Raw genomic sequence first — 21,060 nt, 5'->3', positions numbered from 1 at the left:
AAATATTGTATGATGGACATTATTTCTGCTGGGGTAGTGAGGGTCAAATTCATATTATGGAAGTAACTTGAAATGTCTGATCTGAGATATTCCATAGCAGCATCTACAGAACCTGACAACCCTATCTTTTCACTAACAGTTATAAAATGTTTGTTGAAAGGTTCTGCAACACTATACACATCTATCACCAATGTTTCATTTACTCTTAATGCTATTTTTTCCACTCCATGTCTGGTTCTACCAGTCTCCTCCTGCACTATATCCCATATTGTCTTTATTTAGTTATCTGATATGACTATCTTTTCCTTGTAATATATTTGCTTTGATGTTCGTATTACAGTCTTTAATATTTTGCAGTATTTCTTGTAGTGTGCTATAGCATCAACATCAGACCCAAAAAACTGCCCAAATATGTCAGGGTAAAAAGGCAGCCAACAAACAGAGTTATACAGTGTATAATTAGGCAAAATGGAAAATGGATTGCTTATAATCTTATTAAGAGGCAGCCAAAAAGTGACGTTTGTGCGATAATGTTCAGAGGAACTAAATGACTGCCATAGTACCCACACTGCAGGCAGTAAGTTTCTTCAATAATACTTAAAATTTTGTGTAATTTGTGTAAAAGTGTTTTCTAGGTAAAGTGTGATTTCACGATAAATTTTGTAAGGGAATTTCAGTGTATAAAGTCTGTATAATTTGTATATGAGTTAGAAAGTGTTTACATGGTAACAATACTTAAAAGTACATGAAATGAGGAACAAAACATTTCTTGTATATTTCAATTATGCTTACCTGTAAGGGCACCTAATTGAAACAAGCATACATAACACGATTATTCAGTCATCTAAACCTACAAAAAAAATTTGCATTTAAAATTTGTCATAATATAACTGTGATACGAAAAGACTGTTTCAAAAGTATGATTATTTGATGTTGCAATGCTTTGCTAGTGTATTTGTAACTTATATAAAGAAATATGTTATATGTACAATTTACTAAACAATATTTTGACGTAGATTAACGAAATGAAAATGTTTGTCAGTAAAACATGGAGTGCTTTTCTACTGTATGGAAGTTATTGTGGGAAGTGCAAAAGATGGCTTGGGTTTTTGGCACTCTGCCTGTAGAGCGAATGGGAACAAGAAGACACAGCGTGTAGGCAACAGTTAAAGAGACAACACTCTTTCCTGGAAATTGCATCAGATGACGACTGCTAAATTATTATGGCTTTGGTACAAGTTATTGGGCTATGTTATGGACGTTAAAACAACGACAAGAAGAATTAATTAACCTATACTTCAAGAAACTTGTGTGTCATGCCATGGGTAGTGTAGCTGCCATTGCTGTCCGCCACAACATAGGCCTACAGCCAACAGGCTATGACCTGTATAATCAGAACTGCAGAAATGTGAGCCATTAATTCAAAACTAGCGTTTTTAGTAATTGTTTGTTAAAGATAAAAGCTGATTCACCCTGTTATTTGTCCCTAATCATTAACCAATATCGTCCTTTCCTGGTGTTTGATTATTCCGAGTAAACCTGTTATGAAACATTTTAAGTGCTTTATTCAGTATACAAAAGTACTAATTTTCATCCTTTAACAAATGTCTGACAATAATTGTTGTCAACTAACTTTTAAAGTGAAGGTAAAAGTACTTTATGATTTGAGTAACAGATGTGCAGAAGTCAAATTTTGCTTAAGTACTGGAGTAGATATTTTCAGACAAATTTAACGGTTTTAATATTCTTATTCTCTTTGTGGTAAAAAATAAAGTGAAAGCTAATAAATAAGTTTCGAGTAAATTACAGATAAAATTCCTTCAGTTATTAATGAAATTCAGTAAAGTACAAAGAGTTTTGGAAAGAAAATTGCTTATGTGGCTCAGTAACACTGAAGCAAGGTTTCGTAAAATACTGAATGATGATATAGAGTGACCATACCGTCACTACCTCTGGCTTTTGACAGATCATTTGTTCAGAGAAAGATATAAACAAAGTTTATTAATAAATTTAAATGTGTGTATTATACTATTAATATAATTAAGCATTTAATTTGTTGGTTATACAAAATGCAAGCATAGATTTCCCTCTGGCCAACTTTTCTTTTTTTTTACAAAAAATGACAAAAATTCATAGCCTGTCTAGATCAAAAGTGTATATGTATACAGTGCACAGCTAAAAGATTCATGTGTCTTTCTCAAAATCATATCCTGAAAAAATATATTTGTTTGTGAAGTTATCTTAGGGAGCAGCAGGGTAGTAGGCAAAATTTACTTCTTCTGCTTTTCTCAAACTTGACCATTTCTTTATCTAGATAGACTGGTGACTGGAAATCCAATAGACAATCCAATTAATGAACTTGGTACACAAGGGTCCTACATTCAATATTATTCCATTTTTTACTGTATTTCTTTTAACAGCTAGAAAACTCTTCGGAAAAGGAACTAAGAGTCTGATTTCCATACCCATTAGTCATGCATCACAGTCAAATCCTGTAAAAGGGGAACGTTGTACTATATGCACAATTCCTGATATATACAGTGTTATTGGTGACTTTTCCATCAGCAGGAGTATTCGTTCTGGTTATAGCATTATATTTTCACCTATTCTACTAAACAATCCTCAAAAGAGGCTAGTGGTCTGCACCAGTGTGATTGTGTCATGTCAGGTGTTGTAGTTGGTCGGTCTGAGGCAGACAGCTGATGTGTTGTGTGGTATGACTGATATAACTCTTCTTGTAAAATCTCATAGCTGATCAATTTTGTGCCCAGTCTCTGTGTTGCAGTATCCACGCCAGTTTCAGCTGATATACTGAAACTGTTGATGGTCTTCCATGTAGGATAATGTTGAATGTGTTATCTCCTCAGTGTAGCACTTCGTGTGGCCCAGAATGTGGCTGATGGAGCGACAGCTTCATTGTATCATCATGCAACATTACAAAATCACAATGTTTCAGTTCTTAATGTACAAACACTCATGGAGAACTGAGAGGTTGCAGGGGAGAAGTTTGAATATTGGCAATGTGCAGTTCCACACATTGTAACAGTTCTGGCAAGCCGGCTGAATCCAATAAGGCTGCTATGGTTCGACAGAATCTGTCGGTAGGTTTAGTGCTTGTCATACAGAATTTCCGAGAAGGTGGCTTGTAAACCCTCCTTGAAAGCGGATCTCACGCCTAAAAAGATCCAAAGTCCCAAGGAGGAGATTGACGCCACTCGCCTTCCCACCCCAACCCCCCCCCCCCCCCCATAACCCATTAACACAGCTTTTAATGTGTGATGCTACCGCTCTACCAATCAGCTGCTTTGGGAGTGGTTTAGGTGGCTCTAAAGCGAATCAGTCCACACATTTTACAAAGGTTTGAGAGCAGGGTCGACTCAAACTATTGGCTCTGGATCGTTATGACAGCTGTGGGGCATCCAAAGCTAACAATCCACGTCTCTGTAAATGCTTTTTCTGTTGATTCTGCTGTGATGTCGAGCAATAGGGTGGCACACGCCTATCCTGACACTCTGTCAATAGCTGACAAGAAATATCTAAATCATCCACGGAAGGAGGCCAACCAAATTCAGATGTACATGCTGTAAGTGACCAACTAGAACGTCAAACTCGCCCAAATCTGGGCTGGATAACTGTCCTATTTTCCCCCTTTGACATTCCACTCATGCCTGTGCCCACAGTTTGCAATCCTTTTTTATATCGGGCCATACAAAGCATTTCGTAACCATTCTGATGGATGGGTATATTTCTGGATGAGCCAGTCTGTATAGTGTCTTAAAGATGTTTTTCTATATATTTTGGGTATGAACAGTCAGATACATCCTTGCGATATATCACACTATGTATCCTTGCGATATATCACATCCTTGCGATATATCACACTGTGCCATTCATCTGCTAACGTTCTAATTTTAGACTCATAATGTTATTTAACTAATGTTGGAGTTCCTCATCGCTTTCATCAGGGTTGAGGCAAACTGACAGAGAATTAATTCTGGAAAGGTAGTCGGCGACAATATTGTCTGCCCCTTTCATGTGTGCTATGTCTGTGGAGAATTGGCTGATCAAATCCAAGTGCCTAAAGGGACAAGATGAACAATCTTTACTAGGATTCCTGTTCACCTCCACCAGGGGGCAGTTGTCCATAAATATTTTAAACTTTTGTCCTTTAATGTCCACCTTAGAATATCAAACAACCTCATAAACTGCTTGCAGCTTGTGGTCAAATGCGGACCATTTGCTTTGAGCCATAGTTAATTTTTTTGGAAAGAACACCAGTGGGTGTTATTTTCCATCATTTTATCTGGGACAATATTTCACCAGTCACAATGTCGTTTGCATCAGTTATCAGAGATAATGGAGCATCTTCTATTGGGTGTGCTAGTGTAACAGCCCGTTCTATGCTGAGTTTGATCTTCTCAAATGCTTGTTGCCTGTCTTTCGTCCATTTAAGCACGCATTTTCCATGATTATCTTGTACCACCAGTGCATCCATCAAAGGTGCCAGTAATTGCACTGCTAGTGGTAAATGTCTCCTATAAAAGTTCATTGTCCCTAGGAAGTGGCGCAATTCCTGAATGGTTGCAAGTGTAGAGGCCTGGAAAGAACTGCTTCAGCCTTTTTAGCTGTAGGTTTAATTCCAGTACTGTTTATGGAATGACCCCAAAAAATTTACTTCATTTTTCCTAAGTTGTCACTTCTCATCACTGATGTTAATAATGCTGTTTCTGGAGAGTACCAAAATTTATTTTTAAGTTTATTTTGTACTCTTCATCAGTTTGTGAGAAAACCAGTATATAACCTAAATAGTAAAAATAGAACAAAAATCCTCTTAATTTTGAGTTGATAAAATGCTGTCTCATCTGGGAAGCATTTTTTAACCCATAAGGTATGCAACCAAATTCAAAAAGCCTGAACAGGCTGATGACCACCAAACTGAGTATATGTTTTGAATTCATAGTTATTCAATCATAGGCCTTCTTGCAGTTTATCACACTATGTTCACATCTACCAGGGCATTATCGCTAATCTCCACATAATCCAAGAGAATTGACCTTCTTATGTACTAAGTGAATCAGTAACATCTATTAGCTGGCTGAAAGTCATACTACTCCTGTCTACAAAAGTACCTTTACAATTCGTTTAGCTGTTCAATGTCTGTCCGGTGCAAGTTTCCATGCTTTTGTGTAGACTAATGGACCTTGTGATGTGTGAACGTAATGCTATGTCCCTCGTTTGACTCCTCCAAACTTAGTGTAAATGCAACTTTTATTATCTGTACGTCACCTTTATTGTACAACTGTTCTTGAAAATGCTTTATTTTATTTCATAGCTCAGTGTTTTCGTAATAAAGATTTGTGTTGCACCACCTCTTGTAATTTGCTATTAGGTGTGGCAATATAGTGTTTCATATTATTTAATAGGTTCCTAATTTTGTCTCTGCTTTCCTCCTTTGATGGTATACCTCTAGTGTCTGTGTTCCTGAATGCCTGTACTGGTTTTCCAGTAATAGTATATCTGATCACTCCTGCAGCTATTTCTAGTGAATGTTTGTAGTGGCGAAGAAAATTCACCCCCAGTACTGGCACTGGACATCTGCTACCACAAAGTCCCAGCTGAAGTTGCACTGAAGTCCGAAATCCACTGTCAGGTGTTGAAAAGGTTTGTCATTAACAGCACGTAGAAAAGTCTTCATTGATTTTCTGCCTGAACGACATTGTTCCCACAGTTTGGTGCTAACTGTGAATCATGAGTCTACCAGGAACTGGCAGCCTGACACATGGTCCTACATGAAAAGTCTGGGCTGCGTAGCCTGATAGAGTATAAGCTCGTTTTGGTGATATGCGTCTTGTAGCCTGCTCGCATCGTGCCTCACGCTGTCCAGCGCACCTCTAGTAGTCTGTTGTTACTGATATTTGAAATTGCAAGCTGAAATACATTTCCGCACTGATATTCCAAACTTCTGATGATATCAACATATTTGTCAAAGATGTAAGTCACCAATACACTTTATGTTGTAGTGATCCCTCCACAAGGTCGACAACCTCAGGACAACGTCCTTCGATCTAGAGGAGTCGGCTGCTTCAGCGATATCATTAACTCTCATTCTGCGTCATCACTGTGGGTCCCACTATTCTTCGCGTCACGCACGACCGGCCTTGAACGAGCTCGTAAGTGCGCGTATTTCACCGGGGCCTCACCCTCTAGCTGTACAAACATGGCTGATTGAGTGGCATGTCTCATGCTCGAATGTGGCTCATTATTTAGCTGTCCGGGGCGAGTCTCCGTGCTTTTGTGTAGAGTAGTGGACCTTGTGATGTGTGAATGTAATGCTATGCCCCTTGTTTGACTCCCCCAAACTTAGTGTAAATGCAACTTTTATTATCTGTACGTCACCTTCTCATGGTATGACTGGGTGTACTATAGTTGACTTCGCCTCCAATAACATTTCATGGATTCTGTTTGTTAGTTTCTGTTCCCTCGAAATAAGCCCAGCCTGTAGTCAGGGCCAGTTGAAGGCCCGAGAGACACAAGCTACTGCTTGGGGCGCCAAGCTAAGAGGGGCGCCAGATGCACAACTATAAAGTGTCCATACAGGACAGACAGCAATTAGCAGCGGCCGTGTGGGGCGCCAAACTGTGAGGGGCGCCAGATTTATATACATTTGTATCAGAGTTACTAGCGAAAACTGTCACAGATGTAAATGAATTCAGGTAAAGGGGTGGGGGGAGTGGGAGGAAGCCAAATGATAAATCTCTTGTGAGGAAAAATGTTCTCGGTCTGGCCCTGCCTGTAGTTTGAGATCAATACTCTCCAAAAGGTGTCATCCAAAAAGATGTTGGATCCTATGGAATGCCTAAAGTGCCTCCATAGCTGAGAATGCTTTCTCTTTCCGATTTCTTCTTCATGCAAGACCTGGCGTACTTGTCGTTAACGAATCTTCGACAAACGTAACGATAACGCCTCTTTTGTCGTACGTGTCGTTTTGATGTACGTGGAGAGGCAATAATATCACTGATGCAATGACAATGTTCAGCTAAATTGTTTAGTAGTGCTACGAACTTATGTGTATCCTCTCTTATTCCGCAACGGTGTAGAATTAATTCGACTTTTTGAAACCAAATCTCTGGTTGGCTAGCGTTGGAATACTGGTAATTGTGGAATGGTTCCTGGTCTCAGTGGCTTGTCGCTAGTCACTTGTTGGAAGGGCATCATTCTGCAAGATCTATGCGGTGAAAGTTCCTGGCATACAAGCGATGCACTAATACACTCAGTGCACATCTTACATGGCTGTGTAGCTATGAGGGTGTTTTGAAAAGTTCTAGGAGTCACTGCGAGAGGTCAGCACTAGCGCAACGAGTTGTTCACGCGATATTCATCGGACTGTTGCCTCTAAACACGTGCCACGTCAGTGCTCCTGGAAGAGAGCAGTGGCGTGCTTCTGTTGTTCGCGCCCAGTGATTTGCAAAGATGGAAAAAATCGAGATTCGAGCAGTGATTAAGTACTTTGTAAAGACAGGTATGAAAGCAAAGGACACTCACGCTTATTTCCAGAATACACTGGGGGACTCTGCTCCTTCACATTCAACTGTTGCCAAGTGGGCTGCCAATTGAAAGTGCATGAAATTGCTCATGCTTGCCAGATGTCATCTGAAATGTTATATCACATTTTAGCTGAAGAATTAGAAATGAAAAAATTATCTACAAGATGGGTTCCGCGACTCATGACACTGGATCAAAAAATATGAGAATGGACATATTGAATCAACGTTTGGCCGATTTTAGGAGAAACGAACAAGATTTTTTGCGCCGGTTTGTGACCACAGATTAAACTTTGGTGCACTACTATACCTCAGGGACAAAACAACAGTCAAAGCAGCGGAAACATGCTGATTGTGATCCACCTAAGAAAGCAAAGACAATTGTTTTGGCAGCAAAGGTTATGGCATCAGTGATCTGGGATGCGAAGGAGAATCTGTTTGTAGATAATCTCCCCACTGGGCAAACAATTACTGGAGACTACTATGCTAACCTCCTGAACTAATTGCAACAAAGATACGCGAAAAAAATGGTTCAAATGGCTCTGAGCACTATGGGACTTAACTTCTGTGGTCATCAGTCCCCTAGAACTTAGAACTACGTAAACCTAACTAACCTAAGGATATCACACTCATCCATGCCTGAGGCAGGATTCGCACCTGCGACCGTAGCAGTCGCGCGGTTCCGGACTGAGCGCCTAGAACCGCTCTGCCACCGCGGCCGGCGCGAAAAAAGGTCAGGTTTAGCAAAGAAGAAACTCATCTTCCATCAAGGCAATGCACGCTTGCACGCACGTGCCGTCGCCATGGCAAAATTAGACGAACTAAAGTATGAATTGTGGCCACATCCACCTTATTCACTTGACATGGTTTCGTCAAACTTCCATCTCTTCCCAAAACTGAAAATTTTTCTTGGTGCATGAAGATTCGCTTCCAACGAAGAACTGATAGCCAGCCTCTAGGAAACTCATTTTCGAGATGGGCTCAAGGCACTGGCACATTGTTGAACCAAATGCATCAATATACAAGGAGACAAAATTGAAAAATAAAAAAAGTTTCAGTGATGTAAGTACTTTTTTTCTATTCCACTCCAAGAACTTTTCAAACCACCCTCGTATTACTGGCGCTACATTGAAATCGAAGCACATGTCATGCGGCTCCACTAGTCGGGTAGTATGGTGTGAGTCTAGCAGAAACATGAGGTTATGATCTGGTGCAGTAGTATCCAGTGCGGTTGTGTCCTTCAACAAAACATACTGTTCCAGGAAGTTTACCACAAGTGAAATTTTGAATAAGGTTTGATGGTCTGTGACATTCTTGGATATGTTTGTCTCCACACTATACGAGAGTTGCTGTTGGTTGCTTTGTTGGCGGCTTAGTTCCCCATTATCTCTGTTGTCCATCTAGTTTGTCGCCATAGTCTCGGGAGGCCTCCTCAAATTTGCTTCGTCCTTTGCTGACAAAATGATGATGATATGCAGTTAGACAATTAGTCTTTTTTCTGACTGAATAACTCCACTACTTGCTGGTGATGTAAGTTTGCCATTGTGGGCAAATGTCCAGTGTCGTATATCACGCTCTTAATCCAGAGTTGTGCAGTATCAACGACCTGGGGGCAGTTATCTGGTATTATCAGATCGAAACTAATGACAATGAAACACACTATTTGGTAACCAATAATTACTTTATTCATATTACTTATCAGAAGCACAAAATACCTTCACACACATTCACGTCACACATCAGACAAAACTCAAAACCATTTCAAGACAGTCCAGTCACTAAGGTGAAATTCGTACAGGGACTTCTGGTACCATGAGTTTAGTTCTCTGTCACACCACTTGGAGCACTGCAAGTTTATCAACCCATCATCATGCTTCCTTTTGGCTGATTTTTAGTCTTCCATGTTTGTTTTCGTTTCGTAGTTAACAGAGGCAAGTTTATCTACATATGCCCCTACATTACACTCTGCTAACCACCGTAAAGTGCATGCCAGAGGGCACATGCCATTGTACCAGTTATTAGGGTTTCTTCCATTCCATTCACATATTGCGTGTGAGAAGAATGATTGTTTCAAAGTCTCTGTGTGTGCAGTAATTAGTTTAATCTTATCTCCACAATCCCTACGTGAATGATATTTAAGAGTTAGTAGTATATTTCTAGAGTCATCACTTCAAGTCGGTTCTTGAAACTTTGTTAACAGATTTTAACAGGATAGTTTACATGTGTTCAAGAGTCTTCCAGTTCAGTTCCTTCAGTATCTCTGTGACACTCTCCCATGGTTAAAAAAACCTGTGACCATTTGTTCTGTCCTTTTCCATACACATTCAGTACCCCCTGTTAGTCGTACCTAGTAAGGGTCCCATACACTTCAGCAATATTCTGGAACTGGTCACATGAGTGATTTGTGAGCAATCTCCTTTGTATACTGTTTGCTCTTTCCCAGTATGCTAAGAATAAACAAAAGTCTACCACCTGCTTTACCCATTAGTGAACCTATCTGATCATACCATTTCATATCCCTACAGAGTGTTATGCCCAGTTATTTGTATGAGATGGCCAATGCCAGCAGTGACTCATTGATATTATTGTCGTAGGATATTACGTTTTTCTTCGTTTTGTGAAGTGCAAAATTTTACATTTCTTAACATTTAAAGCAAGTTGCCAATCTTTGCACCACTTTGAAATCTTATCAACGTCTCACGGAATATTTATGCAGCTTCTTTCAGATAGTACTTCTTTGTAGATAACTGCATCATCTGCAAAAAGCTTGGTTTTACTATTAATATTTTCTGCATGTTCATTAATATACATCATGAACAGCAAGGATCCCAACACACTTCCCTGGAGAACACCTGAAGTTCCTTCTACACCAGACGATGACTCACCGTTCCTACTAAAAAGTCCTCAGTCCAGTCACAAATTTCACTTGATACTGGACAATAAGCATAGGTGTGCTTTTTGGGAATCAAGACATACTGGTTCTACCTGACTGCCTTGATCCAACGCTTTCAATATGTCATATGAGAAAAGTGCAATCTGGGTTTCACATGATCGATGTTTTTGGAATCCATGCTGGTTGGCAATGAATAGGTCATTCTGATATATTACAAGGTTCTAGAACAGATCGATGTCTTATTGGACATCACTTCTACTACCTTTTTCCAAGATCTGGGCACAGTTTTTTGTTTCAGGGATGTATGATAAATTATAGTCAGAATAGGGGCTAACTCAACCGCAAATGCCGTGGGCAGAATCTTACAGATATTCCATCAGTCCCTGGAGCTTTGTTCAGTTTTAACGATGACACTAATATTTATTTCATTCATCTTTTCAGCGGTATGAAGATTAAATTTGTGCAATTATCCTGGGTTTTCCTGTGTAAAGGAGCCTTTGAAAACGGTGTTAAGTGTTTCAGCTTTTGCTTTGCTATCCTCAATTTCAGTGCATGTGAAAGATCATTTGACAATATTCTGCTCCAGTAGTCATTGAAGATATCACGCATTGCTCTCTTGACAGCCAAACACAATTCATTCAACATCTCTCTATCAATTGCCCTCCACTTTGTTTTACTCCTATTATGTACTAATTTCTGTTTCTTTGGAAGCTTATTTACAGTGACTGTATATCATGGAGGCTCTCTCTCATTATCAGTTGTTCTACTGGTTGCATGTCTGTCCAGTGCATGGTCAACTATTCTTTTAAACTTGAGCCATAGTTCCTTTACATGCTCCTACCCTGTGCTGAAGGTTGAAGTTCCTCATTGAGGTATGACACTGCTGATTTTTTATTTAGCGTACTGAACATGTATATCTTTCTGCTCGTTTTAGTTCTCATTTGTACTTGTAATCATTGTTGCCACAATCATGTTATGGTCACTGATATCAGTTTCGATGTGTACATCCTCCAAGAGGTCAGGTGTATTTGTTATCATTAGATCGAATATATTTCCTTCATGAGTGGGGTTCCTAACTAGCTTTTCTAGGTAGCTTTCAGGGAAGGCGTTTAGTAATGTTTCTCAGGATGTCTTATGATGCCCATCATTAACAAAACTGTAATTTTCCCATTTATCTGCTGGATGATTAAAGTCTCCACCAACGATTTCAGGATGATTTGGGAACTTACGTAAGAGTGAGCTTAGGTTATCTAAAGTTTTCGCTTACATCAGGAGACGAATGCAGTGGGCAATAGAAGGATCCAGTTATCATTTGATGCCCATCCCTGTCTTGTCCAAACAATCTCACATGCAGCTTCAATTTGTGTATCACTGGATTTGGGTTTCTGTCTACTGCGACAAATGCATCACCTCCATTCCCCATTTGCCTGTCCTTTCGATGTACACCTAAATTTTCAACACATCATGCTTCTCATGACAATTTCTTGTGTGTATTGTACTCTTTGAACTACATTGTAAATGTGTTGCTCATATTGTGGTTGAGTTCCGCTGGTATCCATAATATTGAGTGGACTAAATGATTCCATATTTGATTTTGTTTCATATAAAACAGAAGCTGGTTTCATTACATGTCGTTATGTGGACTTTTATGTATTTGTTATTGCTTACAAATCTCTGTGTGAAGTGCATGTTAAGCATATTTCCTTTATTCTAATTCATTCATTTGGTTTCCAACCATTTTCCATATTTTCTCGCATTTATTGGCGAATACCATGTTTGCAGGTAACGACAGTGTAGCAGCCAAGCTTCAGTTCCTCTCTCAGTGTAGTGGAATGCAGTGTCGAGCTGTGTCGTGTGCATGTGAATTTGCAATTAACATTATGGCGCAGCTATCAATCTGCTTTCCGAGTCAGCCGCGAGGAGTACTATTATTCATGGTGAACTATTGTGAACCGCCAGATAGTTTGATGATTTTTATGTGTGTTTGTGTGTTGTTCTTGTCCTACTGAAAAGATATATTTTACCTGTACGAAGACTTGTATCGTCAAGCCGTGAGCTCACTCTTTCAATGTGCTGAATTTCAGTCGCTGACATCTGCCATATTCAGTGGCATTACAAGAACCCCTTACCACATCACTCACCAGCCTGAAAATCGAGGGCATTACGCCAATCCAGTGGACTGACGCCATGAGTCCAGCCTTTGAAGCAGCGAACCGTAGTGTAGGAGATGCAGCACTTCTCCACTCATCCAGAATTAGAAGCACCCCTCATACTGGTAGTTAAGGCGCGAGTCGAATAGCAATTGGGGCTACTCTTCAACAATTCCACGAGGGTACGGGCCAACCTTTGGCCTTCTACTGCCACAAGCTGTCATCATCCCAGCAGAATTGGAGCGCTTACAATAGGGAACTCCTCGCAGTATATGAGGCAATAAAATACTTCTGCCCGCAACTGGAAGCAAGGCAGTTTACGATTTCTACAGGATAATGACATACGCATTTCAGCAGAACAGCAACAACTGCTGACCTCGCCAGTACAAGCAACTCGTTTTCATAGCGCATTTCAGCATTGACATCAGCCATGCATCGCGTACTGACAATGTAGAGGATGATTGCCTGTATCGCATCTGTGGCGTTTCAAACAACTCAAGCACTATAGATTTTGCCTGACTAGCTGAGACACAGAAGCCTGACCAAGAGCTTCAAAACAACTTCAACGATCCATCGACAGCTCTGGACTTGAGATTAGTCAAGTGCCCTGCGCCGACGCCAAACCATACTGTGACCTCTCAACTGGAAAACCAAGGCCATTCTTGCTGGTAGCGTTTCGCAAGCCAGCCTTCGACGACCAATGCAACTTAAATCATCCTGGCGTCAGGTCAACAGTTCGCCTAGTCTCCCAATGCTTTGTGTGGCCGTGAATATAACATGACTGCCTGAATGGACCTGCACATGTGCACATGCCAATGGAGCGAGGTCAACCGTCATACAAGCGTATTAGTTGGGAATTTCCTGATTACTAACGCGTGGTTTGCACACGACCATATTGTGAGTACACTACCTTCTTCCAATGGACAGCCATATATCCTTGCCATGAGAAATCGTATTACATGCTGTCCTGAAGCAACCTCTGTTGCTAACATGTCAGCAGAAACGTTGGCGTCCGCCTTCACATCAAGTTAGATTCCACGCTTTAGTTGCCCGCTGCCCATGACGACAAATCACGGCCGCCAATTTGAGTCGGACGTGTTCTCTCAGGTAAGAAAATTCTACCACACTGTCCACCACAGGACCACCAGTACCACCTAGCGAGTAAGGGTATGACTGACGCTGGAATCACTCGCTCATAGCAACCATCATTAACCAAGATTCATACTGGACGAAAGCGTTAGCAATGATATTACTGGACCTCCAAACGATATATATACCTGATCTAGGTGCGTCACCAGCAGAGCTTGTGTAGGATGAAACCCTGCAGCTACCTGGAGAGTTTGTAGAAGCACAATCATCGCAGTTACTTGCTCTGAGTCACAGCAACATCATATTTCGACTAAGGAAACAGGTCGCTCAACTTCATCCACACCAATCCTCAAGGCAAGGCACCCCTGGCATCTGCGTGCATTGGGACCTGCCACCATGCAGCCATTGGCATTTCTTCGCAGAGAATTCAACTCCTCAGGCGAATGCAATAAAGAGACTGTTTGCATATGCAGTAATAAGTCATTTCACGCAACAACAGGCAGATGACAAATCGGTCAATGAAGAATGTATCAGCAAGAACACAACAATACTGGTACTCAACTTCAAAACTTGTCACAGAATGAGTACCCATATGTATTTCTGCTTCGATGGTATTGCTATTTGCCACTGAGTGCCATGCAGCGGCTTGCAGAGTATGGATATAGATATACTTGAGTATGCTTTGCAGTCTTGGCCACATTCTGTTTCGCAAATGCTAAAAATGCGACTGCAGTTGCGCAAATGTTTCTACATGTTATTAACAGATACTACAAACAGCACATTGTAGCAGAAGTCAATGAAAATTTTTGTGACCTCCTTTAAACATGACAGTACAAAAAACGGATGGGGGACAAAAATAAAGTAGAATACGAGCAATGCACTTACAATATATTTAAATCGTGTAGTAGATATACGGATTTGTAAGCATTACGAAATAGATCCACAGAATACCATGTGATGAAATCAGCTTCTGTTTCATATGAAACAATAATAAATATGGAATAATTTACCCCTCCCAGAATGCGAACAAAAATTAAGCAGCTTACGAACAACATATTTACAACGAAACTCGAAAAGAGCAATAGACACAGGAAGATCATAATCAGGAACATAATTTTCACTTGATAACTATCACATAGTCGAAATTGTAATAATTGGTTTCACAAATAAAAAGGTGTATTTTACCAACAGACTACCAGACCAACCTGTAAAGTATTAATGGAAAGTATTATCAACTGGTAACCGTATTTTGAAAAGCAAGCATACTGCTTATCCTGCCATGCTTTTACTGAATTCGAAGTTCACTATCAGGCTACTAGGAGCGCTTTTGTCGGTCTCTGTTTCCATATCGTAACATGGGCCTTGTGCTGTTCTGTAAGTGCACTTCTCAACATCCGACTTTTAAGTGGGAATGTTTATTTTTTCCACATATTGATCCTGTTTGATTCGATTGTCTTTGAATTTTAATATTATTGTTGTTGCTACAGCATTGTTGGTTCCATAGCTGCTGTTTCAACTCCTGTCGTAGGTTTTCGTTGGTAGCCGGTGAATGCCTGTTTTCATGCTTACGTTGTTTAAACCCTGTAAGCAACGCTTGTTACTTCATTTGCAGCTCCTGGATGTAAGTTTACATCCATACAATACGAACGGACATATCAGTGTATGTGTGAATCAGCAGGTCGTTGCCGTGTATTTTTACACAATAATTGTAATAGGGTCATTGTTCTTGTTACTGTACTATAACATTTATTTGCTTCAAGCATTGCTGATTGCTGTTGTATTCCGAGCGCATTTTGACGGAGTAGATGTTACGTCGAACAAATTAAGTCAAAGTTTACCCAGAGATACAGTAAGAGTTTTAATATGTCTTTCAGCCCAAGAGCTTTGGCTACCAGCGCGTAGAGATGTGTCGCGTGAGGAGTGTGTTTAGCAACTGTTCAAGATTTATTTAAGTTTGACGTAAAATGTGTGTTGAGTGAATTACTACATGGCATCATGTTATTTTATAAAGAAAAGTTGTTGTCAGCTGGACAGCTTAAACGTCTCAGCGAACATAAATACAGCTGTTCTAGTGCAAGTCTTTTAGATCCATTATTACAACCTTGGTGGAATTGGTTGGTCAGCAAACTGCCAATTTGGCTTGCACCCAACCTCATCACTGTGTCGGGTCTTATTGTGAATATACTAACAACTCTCATCCTTATATATTACAGTGCAGATGCGAAGACCGAGGTAATATTATCCCGCAACGAAGGTAAACTTTAGGTTGTTTGTGTCGGTTTGTAATATCATTGAAACTTTTTCAGGCACCCAGATGGGCCTGTTTCATATGTGCTCTTGGACTCTTCGTGTACCAAAGTTTAGATGCAATTGATGGTAAACAAGCTAGGCGGACAAATACCTCAAGTCCATTAGGAGAGCTGTTTGATCATGGTTGTGATTCAATTTCAACCGGTAAGAACTTGCTCGCAAAGAGCTTTCCAGTGATATTTTGTGGTTAAAATGGATTATTTATTTTGAAGTATGTATTGACCTACTTCATTTGTTCCTGTCATGCTCATGAAGCACCTATTTCACTAATGACAATATACAAATTTCATATTGTTTACATGAGATGACAGGTTTTTATTTATTTCCAATACGTTTGTGGTAATCATAGAGGATCTTAGGCAGCACTCGGAAATTGTTAACCTCTTGTTTATCTCCTGTTGCACGCGTTTTATTGTGCAGGATGACATTTATGTTTGTTTACAACATAAATTCCGGTATCTACAAATGAACCTTATCACATATACATTTGAGACTAATTCAGCGTTTCATGGAAAATTGCTACAAATGTAATACATTTTACCAGTTTACAACAGTCATCACCACTTTAAGTTTGCTGTATTTTTAAACATTCTTACAGAGCTTTGTATAATTTTCAGTTTTTGTGGCCTTGTCAGCGTGCATAGCAGTGCAGCTGGGTTACTATCCAGCATGGATGTTCTTCCAGTGTTTCTGTGCAATGACACTATTCTACTGTGCCCATTGGCAGACATATGTCTCAGGTAAGCTGTATAGTAATTTGGCTAGATAAGTGTTTTCGTTTGTAGGAAAGAAATTGTAAGTTGTACATATACATGTAAATACATCATCACACTTGTAGAACGTTGTAGGAAAGCAAACATGAAATAAAGTATCTGAAGCAACAGGTTCACAGTTTACTGCTCATTTGCAACAAACTTGACGGTTAAGCCTGTAAATTGCAACATTATTTGGAAGATTTCGTCAATTAATTTGCGGTCTGTTGTGTTGCAGATTATCTTCAAAGTGCTTGAGTGTTTTTCAGTGTCAGTAATAATGGCTGTAACTTGCCTTTGCAAAACATACTTCTATTTTTAGCCTACTTCATATTTGATAAGATTATTTCAACACAAGGTGTATATACAACTGTGGATATCAGTTACTGCAATTCAGATCATTTTGAACCACTGTTCATAAACAGGATACAGTATCCAATAAATATCAGTTATTATGCATTTGGTTCTTTCAGACCTCAGAGTTTCTACATACTCAGCTACGTAGTCATTGAATGAGAGGGCACCTGTTTCTGTTCTAAATTGCTAGTGAAATTTGAAGTTAACTGAATAATGTCAGAATTATTTTGTAGTCGTGTTATAGTGAATACTTCATTATTTTTTTAAATAATGCTGGACTAGTAATAATTGTAGATAAAAAAACACCATATAGTACCACATGAAATGTCTCTTCGGTTACCTTTACAGCTTGCTCATTTACACAGTGAATAAAATGGAGGATAGGCTACAGTCTTGCCTGACTACTATCTCAACTATTGACTCCCTCGCATGTCCTTTGACTCTTATAATTATTTTCATTTCTGCACGAACTGCAAATAACCTTTCACTTACAGTAGTTTATCCCTGGAACTCTCACAGTCTCATGATGTATCCCAGTGTACGTCAAAAGCTTTTTCTAAAGTAGCCTAACAAATTGAGTGATCTTGAAGTTTTAATTGTCACCTCAAAAACATTAAGTTACACTATTAATTCTTTGTTTATTTGCAGATACATTTCTGCAGTGCTGGTATGTATTTGAGTTCTGGTGCCACAGTATCAAAACATGCAATTGCAAGTGCCACATAAAAGTGTGCAGCCCATTGACAGAAGGGAATGTGATGGATATTTTTTTTGTAGCAGCTGGAAAATATTGCAGCTGTGGCAGACTCATCCAGATGGCAAACTCTTCTTAATTGGCCCAGCATGGCTGCAACATTTCCACTGCTGTTGAAAATATGTTACTGCATGACATTCGAGCTTATCAGTGGGCTGTGCTATTTCGATTTGATTCTTCTACCTGCGTGCTACAGTACTGTGGCCTGGAGATTTTACTGTGTGCCAGTACTACAGACATGTACCTGCAAAGAAACAAAAAATTAATATTGAACTTATTTTTTTGAGGTATTAATTAAAATTTCATTACTACTCTTTGTAAACATTTGTGGGTTTCTCTTTTTTCAGTCAGTTACTTTAATGAAGGACGAGTCCGTGGCCTCATGTGACTGTACACATGATACCACTTAAGGGTGTCAATTTGTTTATGTACGTCAGCAATTTTGAGTATTCCTCATTTTCAAATAAACATCACAAATGCGAATATGCACTCAGGCATTAATACAGCCACTATTTTGTAATTCAGATCAGCACAAGCGGTATACAAGTAACAGACTAAACAAATGAGTGTACTGTACCTGTATTCTATTGTTTGTTTTGTTCTGTTTGATACTTTTATCTCTTTCGTCTAAGATACATTGTATGGTAAGTAGTGCCAATCATTTTCCTACATCTGTCTAGAACCTAGAATTACTCCAGATTGGTTTCTGTGTCTTTCCATCCTTCTGTGGATAATTCCTGTTATTATTTTACAACCATAACTTATTAATTTGATGGTTTGGGAATTAATGTATGTTCCTTCTTTCATGTTGGGATCATTGCATTCATCTTGAAGTCTGATGAGGGTATTTCACTTTCTCATAAATCTTGCACACCAGGTTGGCTTTTCATAGATTTAATAATTCCGGGGAATATTATGCACTCCAGGAGCCTTGTTTGGGCTTCCTCTATCAAACTTTTCTCGCAGTAGCATATCTACCCTCTCATCTTCATCTGCTTCCTCTTCCCTGCCTGTAATATGGACTTGCAAGTTCACTACTTTTATGTAGTCTTTTATGTATTCCTTCCACCTTGCAGCCTTTTCCGCTTTACTTAGTAATGGTTTGCCATGTAAGCTGTTTCTCATTTCTCATAAACATATTTTAATTTCCCTGTACATGGCATATATGTTTTCCATGGTGTTCCATCAGGGCAGACACTTTGCTTATGAAGCAAAATGCGCTTCAAAACACACGCCGTTCCTCTATGACCATCTCTTTAGTTGGCAATGGATCTTCTGGTGCTGCTTCTTGTGATCCAGGAGCCTTCCCTTCCCTGCCTATCCCATCAAAAGGTGGTTAGGTTCACCGACTTGAGTTGAAACCCTTTCTCCACTACCTGATCTGCCCTAGGACTGATGTGGGTGCTTTCTCCGCCATAAGCTGTTATTTTTTACGGCAATTACCGAAAACACATTTGGCGAAGCAGGCTCCATGAGTAGACGTGGTTGGGTTCACTGTCTATCAAAGCTATTTCTGCCTGGTCTGCAGTCTTTCATGCCTGTGCCATCTTGTTGACATCCTGGTGTCCATTCCCCTTCAGTCTTTGAATATGGTTCAGGGAGTCATTTTTCATAGGGCAGTCATCCTTTGAACTGATGAGGAACACTGAGCCAGTTTGGAACAGTAGAGTGTTCATTTTGTTCAGAACAATCACATCAATGCCAGCGCTTTCATTCTGCCATTTGAGGACACCCTCCTGTTGAAAGTCAAGGTTATGGTTAATTGATGTGAAGTGAATCTGAAAGGTCCAGCCATCCATGAGGTGTTTTCGATGTTTCTGGCACACACTGTCCTCTCTTGATCATTTGTCCTACACTGAGGCTTAGAAATGTGACAGTCTTCACCCTGTGTCTGTGGCACCTAATGTTGCCTCTGTTACATCCTTTCCCCCTCCTTGTTATCGCACTCCCTCTCCTGTTCCCTTTCATTGTTTCCCATGGCACCCTATGGATGCTTCTCCCCTTATCTGGCTGGAGAAGTGTCCACCTTCTTCGCACCTGCCTATGATCGGATCCACTCTTTCCGGTGTTTTCCAGACCATAGGTTTGCTGCCACAAGTTGGTCACGGGACCCACAGCCCTTGTGCCCCAAGGTTGCCCAATGTCTCTCAGTTCCAGATCTCGTGGAAGTGTGCTCTCTCTGCACACCCTGCCCTCCTCTACGTACAAAAAAAAAAAGAAGAAGAAACATAAACCCCGGGATGAGGCCCCTCTGGTGCTTCAGAGATGCTGACCTACCTCGCAACCTGAGTCTGACCTCTAGTTAATGGATGTCACCCTGTACTTGTTGGTGACAGATGGTGACTTGGCGTTGTGATTGGCTTTGGACTATTGGCCTCAGATTTGGATCTCCGCTCCATGCTTCTTCAATGCAGTTGTGACAGGTACTGCCGTCACTTTCTGGAGTTGCAATCCCTTATTTCCTTTTACTCTGCAGCTTGTGTCATTCTCCAGGAATCCCATTTTACTGATGCTGACTCACTGACCCTTTGTGGGTTTCTTGCTTTGTCAGAACCAGGTAGGCCCTATGACGGCTTCTGGTGGCATTTGCATGTTGGTCGTATCGGGCATTGTTAGTATGTAATCCCCCTTGGTGCCACACTGGAAGTGTTGCTGTCCAGGTCTACCTGGAATCTGCAGTCACCGTTCACAATCTCTAGCTGCCTTGTAGCGGGCCATCTAAGCCCATTACTCTAACTTTCCAACTTCAGCAACTACCCCCTCCCTTCCTCCTCCTTGTGATTTTTATGCCCATCACCTCTTTTGGGGCAGTGTATTTTCATCTAGTCAGCGTCTCCTCATAGAACAGTTTCTTGCAGACCACAAGCTGTGCCTTTTTAATGACAATTCCCCTATCCACTTTAGTGCCACTTAGGACACTTTCTCTGCCCTTGATCTTTCACTCAATGCCCCTTGCCCTCTCCCTTCATTACACTGGTCGCCACACAATCAACTCTGCGATAATGATCACTTCCCATTGATCATCCCATGCCCCTCCCACCTCCCAATGGCCAGGCTACTCCGCTGGACTTTCCATCCTGCCAATTGGCCTCTATATACCTCCCAGGTCATGTTTACCCCCACTTTGTCACGTTTTATTGATGAAGTCATCCATGATGTGTTTGATACAGTTATTTACACTGCTGGCCGATCCCATTGTGGAACACAGGCATTG

General features: G+C 40.4%; 1 protein-coding gene across 3 annotated transcripts in view; it reads left to right on the top strand.

The window, feature by feature from the left end:
• Nucleotides 1–15,561: 15,561 nt before the first annotated feature.
• LOC124606676 (cholinephosphotransferase 1) overlaps nucleotides 15,562–21,060 on the top strand; it is a 179,663-nt gene continuing 174,164 nt past the window's right edge. For all 3 annotated transcript variants that reach the window (XM_047138692.1, XM_047138691.1, XM_047138690.1), the window contains exons 1-3: nucleotides 15,562–15,905; nucleotides 15,980–16,127; nucleotides 16,601–16,723. In XM_047138692.1, coding sequence (XP_046994648.1) covers nucleotides 15,669–15,905; nucleotides 15,980–16,127; nucleotides 16,601–16,723 — 508 coding nt within the window. In that variant the 5' untranslated portion in view covers nucleotides 15,562–15,668. The remainder of the gene's footprint in view (nucleotides 15,906–15,979; nucleotides 16,128–16,600; nucleotides 16,724–21,060) is intronic.

Source organism: Schistocerca americana, chromosome 3 (assembly GCF_021461395.2).
Source record: "Schistocerca americana isolate TAMUIC-IGC-003095 chromosome 3, iqSchAmer2.1, whole genome shotgun sequence".
NCBI lineage: Eukaryota > Metazoa > Arthropoda > Insecta > Orthoptera > Acrididae > Schistocerca > Schistocerca americana.
Note: the sequence above shows the minus strand (reverse complement) of the source record. Positions and strands in the feature narration are given on the sequence as shown.